A 21,373-nucleotide genomic window follows, 5' to 3' on the forward strand; every position below is an offset into this window, starting at 1 on the left:
TCAGCCGTGTAACTTAAACGGTTCTTATACGGGTTGCAAGAAAGCCGTATAACTTTATACGACGGACAAATCTGCTAAACGGTCGGTTAAATTTATACATCTCAGGGAGGTCGTTTAAATAGTTATACAGTAGATAAAAATGGCGTACCTGCTGAGGTTCCACAGGAATCCTCAGCAGTATAATCCACCTAGACAGAGGAGAGAGAGGAATTTTCGAAGAGAAGTATTTGACTTTCACGGCTATACTGACTCTGAACTGCGTGCAAGGTTTCGTTTTGGCAGAGAAGGCATTAATTTGATAGAGAGAATGTTGGAAGAGGAACTGCAGCCTGCGACTGAAGGAGCTGTTCTCTCTCGGTGAGAGAACAAGTTCTCATTGTTTTGCGTTTGTTTGATTGCAATAATTAAGTCTTGTATTTGAGACAAAGATGAACAGTCCATAAATGCTAAATAAAAATGAATAATTTATCAAAAGTAATTAATCTATTGTCAATTTCTTGGATTTGTTTTATCAGTAAAGTGATTAGCAACAGTGCCTGATGGGTAACCAAATATGGACATAGACCCAGTTGTTCATAGCAACTATCTTCAGAGTGAGGTTGTCCTTAGCAATTATCCACTGTATAGTGATTTTATCCACCGTTTAGCTAACCGCCTGTTTATACTCTCAGGGCTGGGTTGTATGAAAGCCGTATAGCAGTATACGCCGGATAACTCTATACAGTGTGTAAATGCCCTATATGGCGTATAACTAAACGGTGTATAAAAATGCATTGCATAAAGAGCGTATAAACAGGCGGATAACTAAACGGTGGATAAAATCACTATACAGTGGATAACTGCTAAGAACAACCTCACTTTGAGGAAGTTGCTATGAACAACTGGGTCTATGTCCATATTTGGTTACCCATCAGGCACTGTTGCTAAAACAAAAGTACAGACCTCTGAAAATGTCTTCTGGTAAGAGGGCAAGGAAGACCAATTGGAGTGTCAGGGAAACCTCCCTCCTTACTGAGCTGTGCCAAGTGCACCAAAATACTATCAAGTCCAAACTTACCACTACTTTAGACAACAGGCAAAAGAAAACCTGTTGGGAAGAAATTTCCAACAATGTTAGTGCACTTGGCATAGCTCAGAGGAGCACCCATGAATGTAAGGAAAAGTGGAGAGGAATGGTTGCCCATGCCAAGAAGATCCGGCATGGGCTGGTTAAACATGCTGGGGGAACTGGCGGCAGGCCAGTCCATCCCCCAGTGGACTCTATGATACAGTCTATCATAGAGATGTATTCCAATGACCCCTCATTTGAGGGTATTGCCGAAGGTTTTGAGACCACAGGTGAGTAATGAATTTTTATTTATTTGAAAATATTTTCAAATGATGAAAATGTTCTTCGCTTCTTGTGAAAATGCTGCTAAAATCAATCACTGAGAATCACACTGCCGTTTCAATATGAACACGGTACACATCATTCTAGCTAAGTTCACATAAAAAACTCAAACGGTTGCATGTTAACTTGTTCGCCGTAAGTGAATGTTCCATTGTCACATAGTTTTTTTTTAACTTTCAAAATAAGTGTTGAATGTGATTCGGTTGCTCAGAAAATTGCATAAAATCATATCGTCTGCAATGTTTATATACTTTGACCTTGAACTTCTATAACGAGGCAGAGTCACTTACTGATTCACAGCCGCTGTCGCTTTCACCGCATGCCTCGTAGTTGAGGTCCTAAACGATTAGATTCTAAACGTTAAATCCCAATGTGAATGGAAATATCCTCTTGTCCTTGAAATGTATCAAACATAGTCGAAAACAATAAATGCATGCCACAATCAATACATCCACTTCGAACTGGTAGTACATTACTGCTGTGTATAATAGTCAACCGTTGCAGCCGTAATAAACTTTCGTTGTATCGTAGCCTTGTAAATCCTTTATCACTTCCAAATAGTTTGAAATGACTGAAAATGTATCCTCTGCATTCACTTCTCACAAATCCTCTCGCATAAGGTACTTGTTTCTTTAGAACTGTAATATTTTCACGAAAAAAAAAAGGCGTCGAATGAATGCACCTGCTTCGAGCTGTGGGTTTTTAAAATGAAGGTGGTCATGTGACTATCGCTTACGTAGTTTAAAAACGAGTGTTAGTGCACCGTTTGAAATGTTATCATAATTTATATATTTATTCAACTTATGGTAAAATCTTGAACACTTTGTCACTTTAATTTTTTTTTATATTTTAAATTGCGTGAATCCGACAGAATTTCAAAATTATGTTTCCTGGCTCCTGGGTCTGCCAAAATGTCCAAGTTTTTACCGTATTTCATTTAATAGGTGTATTGAATATTTTTTGGATCTGCTTTTATGCCACCTCTAAACATAAATATACCTTTTAAATATTTCAGTAGCTGCAATGCCTTCTTGTTCAAACACAAGTACCTGTGAACCACTAAGCACAATTGATATGACAGATTTGTCAGCTCTTGGTGGGTTTTGTAAAAAAATAAAAATAAAAAAATAATACTAAGAAAGGATAAAATTGTTGCCTTAAAAAATTGTGAATATAAAAATAATGTACATTCACTTTTAAATTAAAAATTTTGTTTTTTATGTTTGAAAGTTATAATGGTAAAATTTATTATACTAAAATTTTATTGATAAATATTTATCATTTAGTAAGCAATGATGATGCAGATGATGATGATGACAATGAAAATGATGACAGCTCAATTTACAGCCCAACTCCAACAACAACAACAACCAGCACCAGGGCTGCTGTAACACTGCCATCATGTAGCAGAGGGAGTGTAAAAAGTATGTATGTGGAATTTAAAAAACATATGTAACATATTAATGGAAGATATCACAGTTTAACAACAATTGCAAAATTGATTTTGTTTTAATGACAGATTTTTTTCATTTTCTTTGTAAGTACTTATTCATAAAAAGGCATACTCATGAAGCACATGCAACATTTTCCTTTATAGGTAGTGCAGGAAATAGAAAAAGGACAATTCATGGTCAGTTATATTTGCATTTAATTATTTTTAAGTCTTGCTGGGTATATTAGTTATGCATTAATGTTTTCAACACTTTTGCATTACTGTAATTTCACTACTCAAGTGGTAAAGTCACTTTATCATTTTGTTTTGGTATTTTACATGTAATATGAAGTGATACTATGCAGAAATGAATAACCTTTAGATTTCATGTTTTTGCAGAGAGCAGTGTAGTGGAAGGCTTGCATGCCAAGCTTCTGGAACAAGAAATGAAAAATGCAGTAAAAAAAGAAAAAAAATTAGATCTCCAAATAATTTTACTACAGAAACAAATCCAAGAAATTGACAATAGATTAATTACTTTTGATATTTAAATGTTAAATGTTACGATGAAGAAAAAACTGTGTTACTTATTTTTTTTTAACTTAAAAGAATGATTCTTATGATTGACATACAGCTCAAATAAGAAAACCAACTCTATTGGATTATAATTTTTTATTGAATTAATGCAATTTTTCTTTTTTCTTTTTGGTGAAATTTTTATTTTTCTCATTCTGACATTTCCTCGTATAAACTTAAACTTTAATGGGTCTGAAGCCTTATGCCTTTACTTTCATCAGTATTACCTGTTGTGCATAATTGAATTTTGATGTTCACTTTGCAGTTAAGCATAATGTATTATTGCATCAGAATTGACTGTATCCTATTGTGTGCATTATTATTGCCTTTTTTGGCTTGTTTGTTTTTACATTTGGCAGCTTTGCTGCATTGTTAACTTGTTGTGTCTGTAGTGTTAGTTGGTGTTTATGAAGAATTTTACATATGGCAATAGTGTTCTTAAAGCTTTACATTATTTACTATTTTCAATTTTAATATTTATTGCAATCTGTGCTGATGAAAATGTACATACAATGTTTTTTATAAAAGGATATCACATTGAACACAATAATTGCTTTTCAATTACAAAACACATAATGAATAGATGATTACAATTTGAAACAAAACTGAATCAGTACTTTTATATGAACTTTTATATGTATATATATATGTTAGAAATAAATATATGTTGGAATTTTTTTGAAATATAGCAACTCTCATAAAATGTTGATTGACAGTTACACACACAAAAAAATTATCTGGAAACATTAAAAATAACAGTTAATAAATATTGGTTCATCACAGCAAATGAGTTTCATTGCTTTATATTTAAATTTGATTGTAATGACATTGAATCCACTTAGACAGAGGAGAAAGAGAGAAGTTTCGAAGACACATATTTAACTTTGACTTTTACACTGATTCTGAACTGCATATAAGGTTTCATTTTGGGAGAGAAGATATAAATTTGAGAGAAAATATTGGAAAGGAACTGAAGCTAGACACTAGCAGTTTAGTTCTCTCTGTTTGAAAGAACAAGTTGTCATTGCTTTACATTTCTATGCTTGTTAACTACATATCTCCAAGTTGTTGGTGGTACCAAAATATCAATCATGCAAAATATGTTGTAGCAAGATGATCCCTGACTGCACGACCATCTTGGGGTCCTTGATACTGCACCCCCATGTCACCATTGTCTGCAGGCACTTGTACATTGTCAGGAATGGGCTCCTTCAAGTTTATTGCAATGTTGTGGAGGATGGCGCATGCTCCAACTATGGTACTCACTCTAGCTGGGGCCATCCTGAATCCTATATTTAGGCAACCAAATCTGTAATGAGAAAAAAATAAAATATATATTATTATTTCTATTATTAATTTATTATTAATATATTATTAATTTACTTAAATAATTTGTGAGGATACAATTTTTTTCATTTAAAACATGTTCATTCACAGTGTATGCACACATTATTGTTTATTATCCCTCAGACATAAAGAAGTATTTGGTTATTGTTTTATTTCATTTTTTTTTTTTGTTCATTTCTTTATCAATTTTGCTTAAAATAGATATATATATTTTTTTTTTTGTTGCTTGCCTCTTTTTCCACATGCCAAACACTCGCTCTATGAGATATCTTGTGCTCCTGTGGGCCCTATTAAACCTCCTTTGGGCTCTCCCTACAGGGTGAAGATATGGTGTCATTAAATATGGCCTGCAGGCATAACCACTATCGCCTAGGAGGACCCCATCCTCTGGTTGCTGGTTTTGATTTAGGTGACGCCCAACCGCTGATGTGGAAAAGATATGGGCATCATGGACACTACCAGGCCACTGGGCGACGATATTTGTAAATCTACCTGAGATAAAAAGAAAAAAAAAAGGAAATGAATATAGAGGAGGTTTTTTTTTTTTTTAAGGAGAAGAGGAAGACGATCATTAAAACAATAATAATGGTGAAAGCATAACAATTTCACTTTTTTTCAATTTTTTTTTCAAAACAGTTTAATATAAGTTTGCCTTTATGAAATGGAATATGACAAGGTGATGAAAATAAAATTGAAGTAATATGTTAGCATTCAATTTCATCATGTTAATCTTCATTTATATCAATACTTATTTATAACCAAAGTTTTATTATGATAATTAACTTTTAAATTTGCAATTATGTGGCTCTGCAATGTTTTTGTTATTCATAAAACTGATTATCTAAGCAGATTGCATTAGTTGCACCTGCATAAACATTGCTTGCACATTCAGTCACACTGAAGAAGTCAAGGTCATGGCCGCAAAAATGGCCGACTTATGAAGTTGAAGCACGAACACTGCAGATGTTGGACGTGTTATTTACGGTGAGCTCTTAATATTTATGTTTAGAATATGTAATAAAGATCAATACCTTTGTGGTCACATATAGCCTGGACATTCAAACTGTGGTAGTTTTTTCTATTTACGAATGCAGGCTCATTTATCGTGGGCGCCGTTATCCTAATGTGTGTTCCGTCCAAACAGCCGATGACCCCAGGGAATCTGGAAATCCTAAAAAACCCACGGCGGATCGTGGCCTTCTCCCTGGGGTCTGTTGGGAATTGAATTAATTGGTCTTTCCTTCTGCATAGGGCTAACGACACCTTTCTCACAACCCTGCACACCGTGCCCTTGTCGACACCGATTGTATCACCAACCACTTGGAGATACGAGCCACAGGCATAGAAACGTAAAGCGATAAGAACTTGTTCCCTCACCGAGAGAGAACAGCTCCTGCCAGTCGCAGGCTGCAGTTCCTCTTCCAACATTCTCTCTATCAAATTAATGCCTTCTCTGCCAAAACGAAACCTTGCACGCAGTTCAGAATCAGTATAGCCGTCAAAGTCAAATACTTCTCTTCGAAAAGTCCTCTCTCTCCTCTGTCTAGGTGGATTATACTGCTGAGGATTCCTGTGGAACCTCAGCAGGTATGCCATTTTTATCCACTGTATAAGTATTTAAACGACCTCCCTGAGACGTATAACTTTAACCGACCGTTTAGCAGATTTATCCGCCGTATAAAGTTATACAGCTTTCATGCAACCCTTATAAGAACCGTATAAGTTACACGGCTGATTTATCCAGCGTATAGTGCTATACGGCTTTCATACAACCCAGCCCAGATTTTTAATACAATTTTCTGTACTTGTACTGTATCAAAATAAATTGTTTAAAGTCATAATAACTCTTCGTTTTGGCCAAAAATTGGATTTTCCTGGCGTAAACGGCAATTTTCCCGTACTTACCAATGGTCAACAACCCCATTCCTGCATTCAAAGTTAGTCCAGGTTTTTTTTCCTAAATGCTTGGTTTTTTGTTAAAATCTCTTAAGGGATTTTAACTGACGGAGCCCTCTCTGACATAGCATAGTCGAGCGGGGTTTTCTGATGACCTACTTAAAACCGCGGGGCAAGCAGACAACAACACTTTATTACAATAAAATAAGATTCATACGATATAATAGTCTTATTGCTCAGAATGCATTTATATCTACAACGTGAGCAGTTCTGGGCTTTTCGTTATCCGACACACTGTACAAAATCTCGCAACTAACGTCTGAGGATTGTGTCATGCGCCTGCTATATCTTATCCCGCCACATGCTATTTTGGTCTCGAATGCACGCGAGAATCCACGTGATGCGCCAACATCCTTGGCAACGGATGCCTTGACGACTGGGAAGAAAGGCACCGAAAGCACAGTTTTTAGTTTTACTACAATAACAGCCTTTTTAGTGGTGAAATGCAATATAATATATTTCCATGTGTTGTTTAGAATGTATTTCTTGCGGAATTTTGAATCTCAAAGGAAGAGTTATTATTGCTTTAATGATGTAGATATTCTCTATCCTCAAGCAATGTCATCACACTACGAAATATACATAAACTGGATTGGGTAATCGTCCCGAGGAGAATTGTCCTTGGGGGGGGGGGGGGGGGGCATTGACTAGGAGGAATTGTCTCAGGGGAACTGTCCTGATACCTTCTACTTTATTTATTTATTTATTATGTACAGACACAGATGTGTCTGTACATAAAGCCATCATCTGCGTCTGTCGTCGTCGCCATCGTGCACTTTTAGCGATAACACGATAAGTGGAAAACTGTTTTTTATTTCAGCTTGAAACTTACAGAATTGATGAATATTCATAATACGCAGGTCAAGTTCGAAAATCAGCATGATCGGGTGACTTGTAGGGAAGTTATGCTGTTTTTTCACTTTTTTCAGCATATATGCAGCACCGATAACACGATAAGTGGAAAACCATTTTACTATTTGGCCTGAAACTTACAAAACTGATGAATATTCATAATCCGCAGGTCAAGTTCGAAAATCAGCATGATCGGGCCATTTTTAGGGGAGTTATGCTATTTTTTCACTTTTTTCAACATATATGCAGCACTGATAACACAATATAAGAAAAACAGATAGGCCAATTGTCATTATACTTACAGGAGTGGTTAATCTTACTAAAACGCAGGTTGAGTTCGAAAATCAGCATAATCGGGCCATTATTTTAGAAGTTATGCTGTTTTTTCACATTTCCTGAGATTCAATTGTTAGGCATGTTAACAGTCTCATTATTGAACTAATAAGATACGTAAAAGTGTTTGTTTGACATTTCCTGCATCTTTATGACATTGTTAGTTGATTATGTAAAAATGATGGTAAACTTGATATCGTGTATTGTGTAATAAAGTGTCAAAAATGGAAATAAACTCATATCATTGCAGTTTGTCAGATTCAATCATCTACTATCTTCAGAATCTCAGAATGGAGGAAATTGGACATTTAACACTGTTCTATTGATATTTTTCCCATCTCATCAATTTTCTTAGTTGGTCATATACAAATGGTAGTAAACTGTTTATTTTGTTTTATGTTAAAAAAGTGTTTTAAAAATGGAAGTAAACCCATTGCAGAACAGTGCCGTCATGTTTCAGCATATATGCAGCACCGATAACACGATAAGTGGAAAACCATTTTACTATTTGGCCTGAAACTTACAAAACTGATGAATATTCATAATCCGCAGGTCAAGTTCGAAAATCAGCATGATCGGGCCATTTTTAGGGGAGTTATGCTATTTTTTCACTTTTTTCAACATATATGCAGCACTGATAACACAATATAAGAAAAACAGATAGGCCAATTGTCATTATACTTACAGGAGTGGTTAATCTTACTAAAACGCAGGTTGAGTTCGAAAATCAGCATAATCGGGCCATTATTTTAGAAGTTATGCTGTTTTTTCACATTTCCTGAGATTCAATTGTTAGGCATGTTAACAGTCTCATTATTGAACTAATAAGATACGTAAAAGTGTTTGTTTGACATTTCCTGCATCTTTATGACATTGTTAGTTGATTATGTAAAAATGATGGTAAACTTGATATCGTGTATTGTGTAATAAAGTGTCAAAAATGTAAATAAACTCATATCATTGCAGTTTGTCAGATTCAATCATCTACTATCTTCAGAATCTCAGAATGGAGGAAATTGGACATTTAACACTGTTCTATTGATATTTTTCCCATCTCATCAATTTTCTTAGTTGGTCATATACAAATGGTAGTAAACTGTTTATTTTGTTTTATGTTAAAAAAGTGTTTTAAAAATGGAAGTAAACCCATTGCAGAACAGTGCCGTCATGTTTCAGCATATATACAGCATCGATAACACGTTAAGTGGAAAACCATTTTACCTTTTGCCTTGAAACTTACAGAACTGCTGAATATTCATAATCCGCAGGTCAAGTTCGAATATCAGCATGATCGGGTCATTTTTAGGGAAGTTATGCTGTTTTTCACTTTTTTCAGCATATATGCAACACTGATAACATAAGTGAAAAATCATTTTACCTTTTGGCTTGAAACTTGCAGAACTAATGAATATTCATATTACGCAGGTCAAGTTCGAAAATCAGCATGATCAGGTCATTTTCAGGGTAGTTATGCTGTTTTTTCACTTTTTTCAGCATATATGCAGCACCGATAACACGATAAGTGGAAAACCATTTTACCTTTTGGTTTCAAACTTACAGAACTGATGAATATTCATAATACGCAGGTCAAGTTTGAAAATCAGCATGATTGGGTCATTTTTAGGGAAGTTATGCTGTTTTTCACTTTTATCAGCATATATGCAACACTGATAACATGATAAGTGGAAAACCATTTTACCTTTTGGCTTGAAACTTGCAGAACAAATGTATATTTATAATACGCAGGTCAAGTTTGAAAATCAGAATGATCGGGTCATTTTTAGGGAAGAAATGCTGTTTTTTTCACTTTTTTCAGCATGTATGCAACACCTATAACACATTTGTGCTATATGATGGTACTGTATGGATGGCAGTCTCTGAAATTGTCCCTTGGGTGATCACTAATTAATTAAATTAAGGTCTATAAAGTAACTTGCCTACTCATTAATTTTCAATTGGCCATTTAATGAGATTACATAAAACACTCGTTGAGATTTCCCTGTAAAGTCCCATAGGTTTAGCTCTCTTAACTGTGTCACAAAATTAGGATTTGGTGATAATTATGCAGATAAATGGTGTTTAACATTGCAAATTTACAACAAAAAAAAAAGTGTTATGCCAACATGCTATAGATGAATAACAGTGCTTAATTTTTCTCAAACTTGGTGGGGTTATTAATATCAAGTTAATACAGCTAGATTGAAAGTTTGAATAGCAGCTTTATTGGAAATTTTTATGTTTTATTTAAAATTTTTTTAAAATTATTTTTCAAACACTAGCATCCTCAAGATGTGATTTTTAACTCCCATCCACCAGAAGTGCTGTGCATTCTCTGTATTTTTGTATATAATTGTTATTTCTTCAGATTTAATTCTTGGGCATGTTAACAGTCTCATTATGGAACTAATAAGATATGTAAAAGTGTTGTTTTGACATTTTCAGCTTCTTAACAATATTGTTAGTTGATTATATAAAAATGACGGTAAACCTATTATCGTGCATTTTGTAATAAAGTATCAAAAATGGAAAGGAACTCATCATTGCAGTTCGTCAGATTCAATCATTCACTATGTTCAGAATCTCCAAATGGAGCTAATTGGACATTATAAATTGTTCTATTGATATTTTTCCTATGTCAACAATTTTCCTAGTTGATCATTTAAAAATGACAGTAAATTGATTATTGTTTTATGTAAAAAAGGTGTTGAAAATGAAAAGAAAATCATTTCAGTACAGTTATCTCTTGTTAACATTTTGGCATTTTCAAGGTGTGACTTTGAAGTTCCATGAGCCTGCAGATCTTTGCTAGTCAAGTTTTCTGAATGTTCATGTGACTAATATTCCATTATTAAAAATTGATGGTCATTATGCTGTTAAACATTATGTAATATTGCATCAAAATTTGAAGAAACCCCTATTTTGGGCACTGCTCTCATGATGACCATTTAACAAAAATCATGTCAATTACTGTTCTCAAACTTACAGGAAAGAAACATGGGTCTAAAATACAGCTTCAGTAGGCAATGCAGTCTGTTTGTTAATTTTTTCTGGCAGTTAAACAGTTTTTTTGTGAAAATTTAATTTTTCACTTATTGGCATTTTCAAGGTGTGACGTTGAATTACCAAGATCCTGAAGACCTTCGCTTGTCACGTTTTCTGAATGTCCATGTTACTTATATTCTATTATTAAAAATTGATGGTCATTATACTGTTAAGCATTATGTAATGTTGCATCAAAATAGAAGAAAACACAATTTTTGGTGCTGCTGCCATGATGACCATTATGGGAAAACCCGTGTTATGACTGTCAAACCTTTAAAAAAGAAACACAGGACTAAAATGCAGAATGAGTTGGAAAAGCAGTCTAATTGGCTTCGTTTTCTGGAAGTTATACATTTGAGTGAAATATTCATTATCTTTTTGGCATATTCATTGTGGGACTCGGAGCTCCCATGGACATGAAGCCGAATGGTGATCAAATTTTCTACATGTCCATGCTATTTATTGTCAATAATCAAAAATTGGTGGTAATTATTCTATAATTTATCATGTAATGTTACATCAAAATTGACAACAATATTTTTGCATTGCTACTGCAAACATTATGAAAAGAAAACTGTGTTACTTATTATTATTTTTAACTTACAAGTATGATTTTTAGGATTGGCATGCAGTTCAAATTAGAAAGCCAGGTCAATTGGGTTATCATTTATTATTGAATTTATGTAATTTTGTGTGAAATTTTCATTTTTCTCATTCTGGCACTTTTTAAGTATAAACTTGAACTCTGATGGGCCTGAAACCTTATGCTTTTATTTTCGTTGTTGTGACCTGTTGTGCATAATTAAAATTTGATGTTGACTGTGCAGTAAAACATAATGTATTATTGCATCAGAATTGGTAGTCTCCTATATTGTGCATTATTGTTTTGTGCTTTTCTTAAGATGTGACTTATGGGCCTGAAAGACCTTTGAGAGGGTCAGTCTGTTAATATCCCTTGGGTATCACTTAGCTAATTTCTGATTTATAAAGTCATTTGCCTAATTGATAGGCCATTAAAGGAGATTACATAAAGCACACTTGTTGATATTCCCTTGTAAACTCCCAAAAGTTAAGCTCTCTGCTAGATTAATAATAAGGAAGCAGTGATAATTATGCAGGTTATTATATATATATATATATATATATATATATATATATTTAATCAAAGATTAAAAATTTGAATAGCAGCTTCATTGAAATTATATTTACCTCAGGCTCTGCCAAGGAGGTTATATTTTCACCCCTGTTTGTCTGTCATCAACATAACTCAAAAAGTTATGGACCGATTTTGCTGAAATTTTCAGGAACTGTCAGAATTGGGCCAAAGAGGACAATGATTAGTTTTTAGTGGTGGTCTAGCTCAATAATCAATCAATAATAATCAACAATTGCTGCCTTGGCAGAGGTCTGCACTATCGGTGGTTTTCTAGTTTTGTTATGTTTTCCTTTACAATTTTTTCTCAAACACTTGCATTTGTGACTTTTAACTCTCATCCGCTCGATGCTCTGCACATTTTCTGTATTTCCACATAAGCAATGGTATTGTTTTTTATGTCTTTAAACATTATATAATATTATTTTATGCACTGTCATCATTTTTCAAATATTGAGACTTTTATCATGTGACTTTGGTCTCTCATGGTCCTGACACTGTAATCTTATTGAAGAGGTGGATTGAGACCATCTTCTGGGTCTTCTGGAAGACAGGTTATTAAGTTTATATTGACCGGTATCTATTGTTTTTTGTTGGAAGACCATCAAAATGGAGTATGGATCAACATAGATACTTTGGAATACTGTCAGAAAATATCTCAGGGTCCGCTCCTGTTATTGACCATGTTACCTGTTGTGCATGATTAAAATTCAGTGTTGACTGACAGTGCTATTATAAGCGTTATTTATTATTGCATCAAAATTGACAAAATGACCTTTTTTATATCTTTATTTTCTGTTTTTTGTCTGTACATTTGACAGCTTTGCTGCCTTGTTTTTATTTTGAACTTTAGTTAAAGAGGGTAAGCATGTTAAGCCTAAGCTTATCTTCCACATAGCCCTCAGTTACCAGTCATTCAACAGTATTGGCTTTGTTCCTTACGTCAACCTTTATATGCTGAGTGCTTAGCAAGGAGACAGTAGGTACCATTTTAATGGTAATCTTTGGTATGACCCGGCTGGGGATTGATCCCACAACCTACTGCACTGGAGGCGAGCACTCTACCATTTGAGCCATCCGGTAGGTCGTCTGGGTATTATATAAATACATGGTCCCTTTCAGAACAGATGATCTGCAAACTAAATGTGGCTGACCCCACTTAAAAGTAAGCCACATAATCATATGATGGTCTCCTTGTCTCCACACGGGCCATTAAAAAGATAAAATATTGTCTCCAATGCTTAATTGCTAGAAAATATTGGCCCCTGCTGGGCCAGTGAGAGTCGAGATGGGGACAGGGGCGGATCCAGAGATATTTTCTGACAATCTTCCAAATTATCTTTGTTGATCCATCCTCCTTTTTTGACTGTCTTCCGACAGAAAAAAATTGGGTACTGGTCAATGTAAACTTGAAAATCTGGCCATCTTCTGGAAGACCCAGAAGACCGCCGCAATCTGCACCATGGGTAGACCATCAGTGGTTTAGTTGGCATTGCTTTTAAGGACGTTCTCTTATATTAGCTTTTTTTTGCGATCTGCGCAGATTTCGCGCATGAGTAGTTTTTTTGCGATAGCGGCTAATTATGAAAATATAACATGCAATAAAATACGTAATTCATCCTTATAGGTCCAGCCTTTGAAAAATCCAATATGGCGGTATTCCATGAGGCATACTGAAATCCAACTGATACTTTCAACATTTGAATATCTATTTGTTATGAATGGGATAAGCAAACTTTATGAAATTTGGTTAGCTGATGCAGAGAAGTATAAATATAATTTTCATTGAAGCAAAATAAGTGTATGAGTTAAAAACCCACGATACAAAACATATTTATTTAAATTTGCTTGGAAATTTCCATTGATTCCTATGTAAATTTGATAAAAAACAATGTTCAAGCAGCTCTGGCTCAAAAACAAGCATGGTGTGGTACATATTTTTTTGTAAATTTCTTTGAGGTCTACCAAGATCTATAACATATCCACATAAAATTAAAATCGCTAGGGCAGAATTTTTTATTTTTGCATTTTTCAGCAAAATTAAGGGCATTTTGGCAAAATCCCCATATAACGCAATGTAATAAACGTAGCGTTTTTCGGGACGCCACCTCTCGAAAACGAGCCTGGGTACCCCCAATTTTTTTTTTCATATTTTTTACTCATATGGTAAGAAAATTTTGTCTTACAATTTTAATCAAAATCGCTAGGGCAGAAATATGAAATCTGAAATATGAGAGAGCGTCCTTAAGTGGGCTGACCACATCTGATCATAGATCTGTTAGTCTACTGATCAACATGTTCTGAATGTGCTCTATAAGATTAGTTTAGATTAGATTTGGTGTATTTTCTGTTTAAGGTCCATCCATTAGGTGACCATCCTGACTTTGCGACTGGTGGTGTTGGTACCTTTCTGGAGGCGACAACAGGGGATCGGAACGGCAGCTTGTGGACTGCTGTGAGGGAAAGTGATCACACAGGTTCTCTTTCTATCTAAATAATTATAAACCTTCAACCCTTGGGCTGTGATTTTTTATTTAATCATCGTCTTTACCATTATTGTTTTTCAATTGATATTTCAATAAGACAAGGTATTTTAAGTTCTATATGTGAATATCTGTTCCTGGTGAATTGACTTTATGCTGTCCTACAGCTGGTTCGAATCTGTCAGTTATGGTAAAGTCTTGAAAATTTGTTGGTCTTGAAAATTTCGTCTGCAGACATTTTTCTGCCAATGTAATTTTTTTGACGTTGAAAATTTCTTCGAGCTTGAAAATGGGTCTTCACGTTAATTTTGAAAAGTTTGTCACCATATGTCACAGTAAAGATCTTTATGTTAATTATAACATTGCATTGCATCCTTTCCTATGATATTGACTTTTAGCTGTTCTACAACTGGTTGATGCTGTGACTTTCTTGTTGAATTCTGGGACAGAAAAATTACCTAACACAGAAAGGCGGGAACAGGTAGATAGATAAGTGTATTAAAAGATACGTAAATGACAGTGAAAAGGGTAATGATAGATAAATGTTAGAAGTATATAGATATATGAATATTTAGTAAAATATAAGTGAAGGTATATCAATGAAATAAATAACATTTTGACAGCCAGAAAGAAAAGCTATGGTAATTACTCAATCTTTTCTATGGGCAAAAACTACAAAACTTTGAGATAGAATATTTTATAATCACAAAAATTATATTTCTGTGTAGTATTTGTTGTACTTTTACTTCATAGAATAAACTACACAGTAGCCAACTTTTTAACTTTGTTGCTACCACTTAATATAAATGTTCTAGCTAATTTTTATAAATTATGACTTTAAAAATATAGTATACATAAAATTCACAATTTTTGCATATTTAAAAGATCAAGTAATTACTGTATAGCATCAGCAAGTCTTTTCTTCCACAGATACGGAGTGATATGATGGAGGCAGTGGGAAATTTAACTATTGACAGCCTATCTACTGCCCAGCAAGCAGCAGAGACATTGACCAAACTCACAGAACACACCACAGAGATTACTGCAGACTCACAGGTACTGAACACTTGACGTCTTTGGCTTTGTAGAAAGTATTAGATGTAGCAGATATTAAAATCTAGCATTTATAATCTTCCTCCAAACTTGTTATATCAGGTTAAAAATTGTACAAACTGGTTCAAAGTCTCGTGAATGAATTCCCTCCGCAAAATTTTAGGCCTGCCGCTAACTCTCGCAAATTCACTGCAAATTTGCAAGAAATTCTATTAACATATAGAAATTCTTGCAAATATGCTGCGAGTTTGCTGCTAATTTGCAGCAAATTTACAAGGACTTGAATACTTTCTTGCAACCTTACTGCAAACTTCATATTTTCTTGCAAATTTGCATCTAATTTGTGGCAAATTTGCCAGGACATAAGACTTCCTTGCAAACCTGCTGTAAACTAATGTTGTTATTACAAATTTGTTGCAAATTAGCAGCAAGAAAAGTTTCCTTGCAAACTCCTGCAAACTAGTTGCCACAAACTTTTAGTTTGCAGTAATTTTGCCCCAATATTGCTGGAAGCTTTTCATTTTGCTAAGGGTTCATGGAGTGTTTTTTTTTTTTTTTTTTTTTTTCTTGTTTCTGTATGTTTTCCAGCTTGACTAATTTCTGTCAGTTTTGCTTTAATATGCAAAATGATTTTTTATACCTTCTTGTATCTGGGTGATAAAAAAAGTTGTTTCTTTGAAAGATGAAGCATTTTTTTTTTTTTTTTTTTGGGCATTTTGTTGGACAGTGGAAATATCATGTCCTATAGGTAAAATCATGTCTTGTTTCTTTTGAGACAATTGACAATTTCCCAGTAGTCTTGGACTACCTCCATATTGATTAGATTAATTTTCAGACTTCAGGCATGAACACAGTGGAGAGGTTATCCCAGGTGTTGAGCAGTGAACAGAGGAATGCAACTTTTACTGAAGTGGAGGACACTGCCACGTAAGATATGAAAGAATCTCTTCCTAAGCACTAACAAACACATACAAATGTTATTAAATCAGAAGCTAATCTCTTACTGCATTTAAGTTTATAATAAAGGATTATAAATGGTAGATACTCTTTAATGTTTAGCAGTACATATATTTTCAATTTGCCATTATCATCTTTGTATGGGTATATTTGTTTACAATATACCGACCAGTTTTCTTCGTAAGGTTTGATTTGTTTTCATGGCATTAGACCCATCTCATTCGTAATGCATTTTCCAATGTGATAGATCATTCTTTATAATAATATAAATTTATCTGCTGTTTTCTGTGCTTTAAATGTTTAAAGTCAAAGTAATCAAAAACTTGGAACTTGGGCAAGCCGGATGCCCTCTTTGTATTCCATTGGCCATAGCTTAAATATTAAAAACTGAAAAAAAAAAGAAAAAAAAACACAATATGAAAAAACAATCCTTATTGATCATAATTTACTAAATTATAATGTAGTATGTTCATTGTAAAACGTAAGGTATTGTTTATTTATGTAGTTTGATTCTTCAATCCACCTCCAACCTGTTGAATGCCACCATGGAGGAGTCGAGAGAAGTGAATATCACCAGCATGACTCAATCTGAAGAGGCCATAGTGCAGAAGGTGAGAGGATGGATCAGAAGTCAGTCAGTTTTACACACACACACACACACACACACACACATGCGCGCGCGCACGCACGCACGGGCAGATCCAGAAGACCCAGAAAATGGTCCACCCCTGAGAGAGAGAGGAACCTTTGTCAGCTGACTGATTGATTTCTCTCCCAAGCAATACAGATCTGTAGCCAGCAATTTCAAAGGTAGGGGAGTCTTTTTCTGAAAAAAATGGACCTTTTTCCAGGAAAACTTTGTGTACCTAGATCAATTTTTACCTTTAGGGGACCTTTTCCCTAACAAAAAGGGCAAATGTTCATACTCCCCTGACCTCCCTGGCTATGGACCTGCAATTTAACAGGCAAGAAAGCTGCAACCAAACGACCAGCCAGATCAGACATAAATATCAACCAGATGAACCAAATAAATCCCCTTCATTGTACCAAACACACACACACACACACACACACACACAAAAGAAGCAGGGGCGGATTGAGGCCGTCTTCTAGGTCTTCCGGAAGTCGGTCAGATTTTCAAGTTAACATGATGGGTAGGCCTATATCTATTTTTCTTCGGAAGATGGTCAAAAATGGAGGAAGGATCAACAGGGATAATTTGGAAGACTGTCAGAAAATGTCTCTGGATACGCCACTGAGAAGACAAAAAAAAAAAAAAAAGAAAAAAACATAAAACTGACTGACTTCCGATCCTTCCTCTCACCTTCTGCACTTTGGCCTCTACAGATTGTGTCATGCTGGTAATATTCACTTCTCTCGATTCCACTTGCTCATACTAAACCAAACAGTCATGCAAACCACCAACAACTAATAAACCAACCCTGAAATCAAAAGCAAAGAAGTTCAAGTTTCTATACTAAACAGTCAAATCCCTATATAATTATAAACCTTTCCAATCAAAATGTTAAATATGTATTTCCATGTTCAACTTGCAGACCAGATACATAGCAAATAAAGCACTGAGTGTCATCAGCACTATCTCAGACACTGTGCTGGCAAAGAAGGTACCAGGAGAAGAACCCACTGTTATAGCCACCAAGACTTTGAGTGTCAAGGTGGGTGAGCTTTGCAAAGAAAAAGATTGAACCCACATGCTTGAAGATTTAACATGTAGTATGTTTTAACTATTGTGATAAGGCTAATTGTCAGTTTTGCTCTTGCATTGGTTCAAATGGTTACAGGATATGTATCTTTCAGTATTGGTGCCCCAGTTCCATTAAAATGCCAGAGTAGAATGTCAGTTAAAGCTATTCTTGTCATATTTAAGAAATGTTAAGCATCTTTAAGTTTAGAAATGATATGGCTAGACACAAATATTAACTTTGTCATGTTAACAAATCTCAATCATATTGATAATTACCTAAAAAATTACCAATTTGTAAGTAATATGGTAGCAGAATGTTTGTTGAAAAGGAATCAAACCCTTTGGGCAACTCTCTTATTATTTGATAGAAAATTAAGCCCAATATATTTTCCCCATCAATATTTATTTTAACTTGAATCAGTTTTGCACCAGTCTACTGCAGTTCACTCATTTTTTGAAGTCATCCATGACATCATATGCTTTATGCCATGTGTAATTGTGTTTTAGTGTCAAAAATTGGGCCTGGACGCAATGAGTAGTTCCCACCAACTGCAAGTGCCCCAGCTCATTTCAGCAGAAGGGGGGAGTGATGAGACACCACCGTGTATGGTCGGCAGCTTTGCTTTACCTCCTGTTCAAAATATGCTTAGTGATGGTCATGAGAGTATGTCTGCTGCAGTTAATTTGCAGGTATAGCTGTTTTTTTTTTATTTAATTTTGTTTTGTTTACTATGTGCCTTTAAGGCAGGGATGTAGGTTAGATTTTATCTTAAAATAAAAGTGTCAACTTTTTTTTATTCCTGTTACATTCATTTAATGGATCTTTGAAACATGCAATTATATGCTTGAAACACAGCTCCATGTATGTGTATGGAGAGGGAGGGGTATTGTTATGATCAAAGACAGGTTTGTTTCCTTGATGTTATTTAACTTTTTCATTTAACAATGTAAATGCTTTCAGAGAGCTCTGTTTATATATGATTCCTTGAACATAGGTATATTTTAGTATCTAACAGTAAAATGGGTGTTTATTTATTGATTTATTTATCAGATATTCTACATGCCGGAGAATCCATTCACCTGGGATGTTTCAGCTCAAGATGTCACCTCCGGCTGCTCTGGTATTGAAATGACTATAGATGGCGCTAGGTCCCAGCTCAACTGGCTACCAGTACCAATGGATATTTACATCCCTGTTGGAAGTAAGAAACTAAAAGATGTTGTGTAGACTAGTGACTTATTGTTACAAAATATTGCATGAAAGGGATTCATTCTGATTGCACTTTTGATATTTTGTCTTAAATGCCAAATTTTAGCTTTTCATTTTTTTATTCTATCAGAACATTTTATGCAGACATTTTCCATGCTATATAAAAAAAACTTTGCTAGGCAATTGATTTTGAGTGAACATGTAGCAAGTTTGTTGATGGCCTCAGTTGGGAACAGGTCTACATGAGATTTAAACAATACCATTAAAGACTTTTTAAAATCTTAAGCCTTTATTCTAGAGGCTGACATGAACTGTGGTATCACCACCCTCCAACTTGAAGGAGGGACTAACGGGACCATGGAGGACGTCATTTACTTCAAGTTTGATGCTGAGACCAACAAATCACATCAGATCACCATCTGGCCAGTAGACAATAATACCACCCTGCAAGTTTACCTGAAAGCCAATGCCAGGCCTAGCAAGGAAGAGGTATGCTGCTTAGTCAGTGCATTTATGTGTAACCAAAAAAGAGTTATGATAAATTTTTAATATATTTTTTCACAGATATGCTCTTTCTGAAGTAAATTATGTGGTCAGTTATTGTTGAATTATAAGTATTGAATAGGTACTTGATTTTTTTATGTACAGACACAGATGTGTCTGTACATATAGCCATCATCTGCGTCTGTCGTCGCCGTCGTCGCCGTCGCCGTGCACTTTTACCGATAACACGATAAGTGGAAAACCATTTTACCTTTTGACTTGAAACTTGCAGAACTGATGAATATTCATAATACGCAGGTCAAGTTCGAAAATCAGCATGATTGGGTCACTTTTAGGGAATTTATGCTGTTTTTTTACTTTTTTCAGCATATATGCAGCACTGATAACACGATAAGTGGAAAACCATTTTACCTTTTGACTTGAAACTTACAGAACTGATGAATATTAATAATACGCAGGTCAAGTTCGAAAATCAGCATGATTGGGCCATTTTTAGGGAATTTATGCAGTTTTTTCACTTTTTTCAATATAAATGCAACACTGATAACACAATATAAGAACAAGGCAGCAAAGCTGTCAAATGTACAGACAAAAAGCAGGAAATAACAAAATAGGCTACTGTCAATTCTGATGCAAAAGTACATTATGTTAAACTGCAAATTCAACATCAAATTTTAATTATGCTCCACAGGTAATACCAATGTAAGTAAAATGTGAAACAAGTATAAGGGTTCAGGCCCATGGGAGTTCAAGTTCACACTTTGAAAATGTAAAACTTCCAGAAAAAGAAGTCAATTAGACTGCTTTTCCAACTCAGGCTGCATTTTAGTCCTGTATTTCTTTTTTGAAAGTTTGGCAATCATTAGTAACATGGTTTTCCCATAATGGTCATCATGGCAGCAGCACCCAAAATTGTGTTTTCTTCTATTCTGATGCAATATTACATAATGGTTAACAGCATAATGACAATCAATTTTTAATAACAAAATATATGTATCATGGATTTTCAGAAAATGTGACTAGCCTGGGTCTTCAAGCCTGTGGAACTTCAAAGTCACACCTTGAAAATGCCAATATGTGAAAAATTAAATTTTCACAAAAAAAAAACTGTTTAACTGGCAGATTGCATTGCCTACTGAAGCTGTATTTTAGTCCCATGTTTCTTTCCTGTAAGCACAGTAAGTGACATGGTTTTTCTTAAAAGGTAATCATGGGAGCAGTGCCCAAAATAGGTTTTTTCAAATTTTGATGCAATATTACATAATGTTTAACAGCATAATGACCATCAATTTTTAATAATAAAATATTAGTATCATGGATATTCAGAAAATGTGACTAGCAAAGGTCTTCAGGCCCATGGAACTTCAAAGTCACAACTTG

The 21,373-nt window shown here is 34.7% G+C and overlaps 2 protein-coding genes across 3 annotated transcripts in view; both read left to right on the plus strand.

The window, feature by feature from the left end:
• The window catches only part of LOC106159110 (polycystin-1-like protein 2), a 60,810-nt gene that overhangs the window by 7,106 nt on the left and 32,331 nt on the right, over positions 1-21,373 (plus strand). For both annotated transcript variants that reach the window (XM_086994896.1, XM_086994895.1), the window contains exons 5-13: positions 14,438-14,558; positions 14,963-15,045; positions 15,495-15,620; positions 16,453-16,544; positions 17,080-17,185; positions 18,131-18,250; positions 18,787-18,969; positions 19,331-19,481; positions 19,788-19,978. In XM_086994896.1, coding sequence (XP_086851022.1) covers positions 14,438-14,558; positions 14,963-15,045; positions 15,495-15,620; positions 16,453-16,544; positions 17,080-17,185; positions 18,131-18,250; positions 18,787-18,969; positions 19,331-19,481; positions 19,788-19,978 — 1,173 coding nt within the window. The remainder of the gene's footprint in view (positions 1-14,437; positions 14,559-14,962; positions 15,046-15,494; positions 15,621-16,452; positions 16,545-17,079; positions 17,186-18,130; positions 18,251-18,786; positions 18,970-19,330; positions 19,482-19,787; positions 19,979-21,373) is intronic.
• On the plus strand, positions 2,346-3,381 carry LOC147759919 (uncharacterized). Its single transcript, XM_086996413.1, has 4 exons — positions 2,346-2,486; positions 2,677-2,814; positions 2,988-3,020; positions 3,222-3,381. Exons 1-4 carry the CDS (start codon positions 2,414-2,416, stop codon positions 3,371-3,373), a joined length of 396 nt encoding a protein of 131 aa, XP_086852539.1. The 5' UTR covers positions 2,346-2,413; the 3' UTR covers positions 3,374-3,381.

This window comes from Lingula anatina, chromosome 9 (genome assembly GCF_051362555.1).
Source record: "Lingula anatina isolate TDL-2025a chromosome 9, LinAna3.0, whole genome shotgun sequence".
NCBI lineage: Eukaryota > Metazoa > Brachiopoda > Lingulata > Lingulida > Lingulidae > Lingula > Lingula anatina.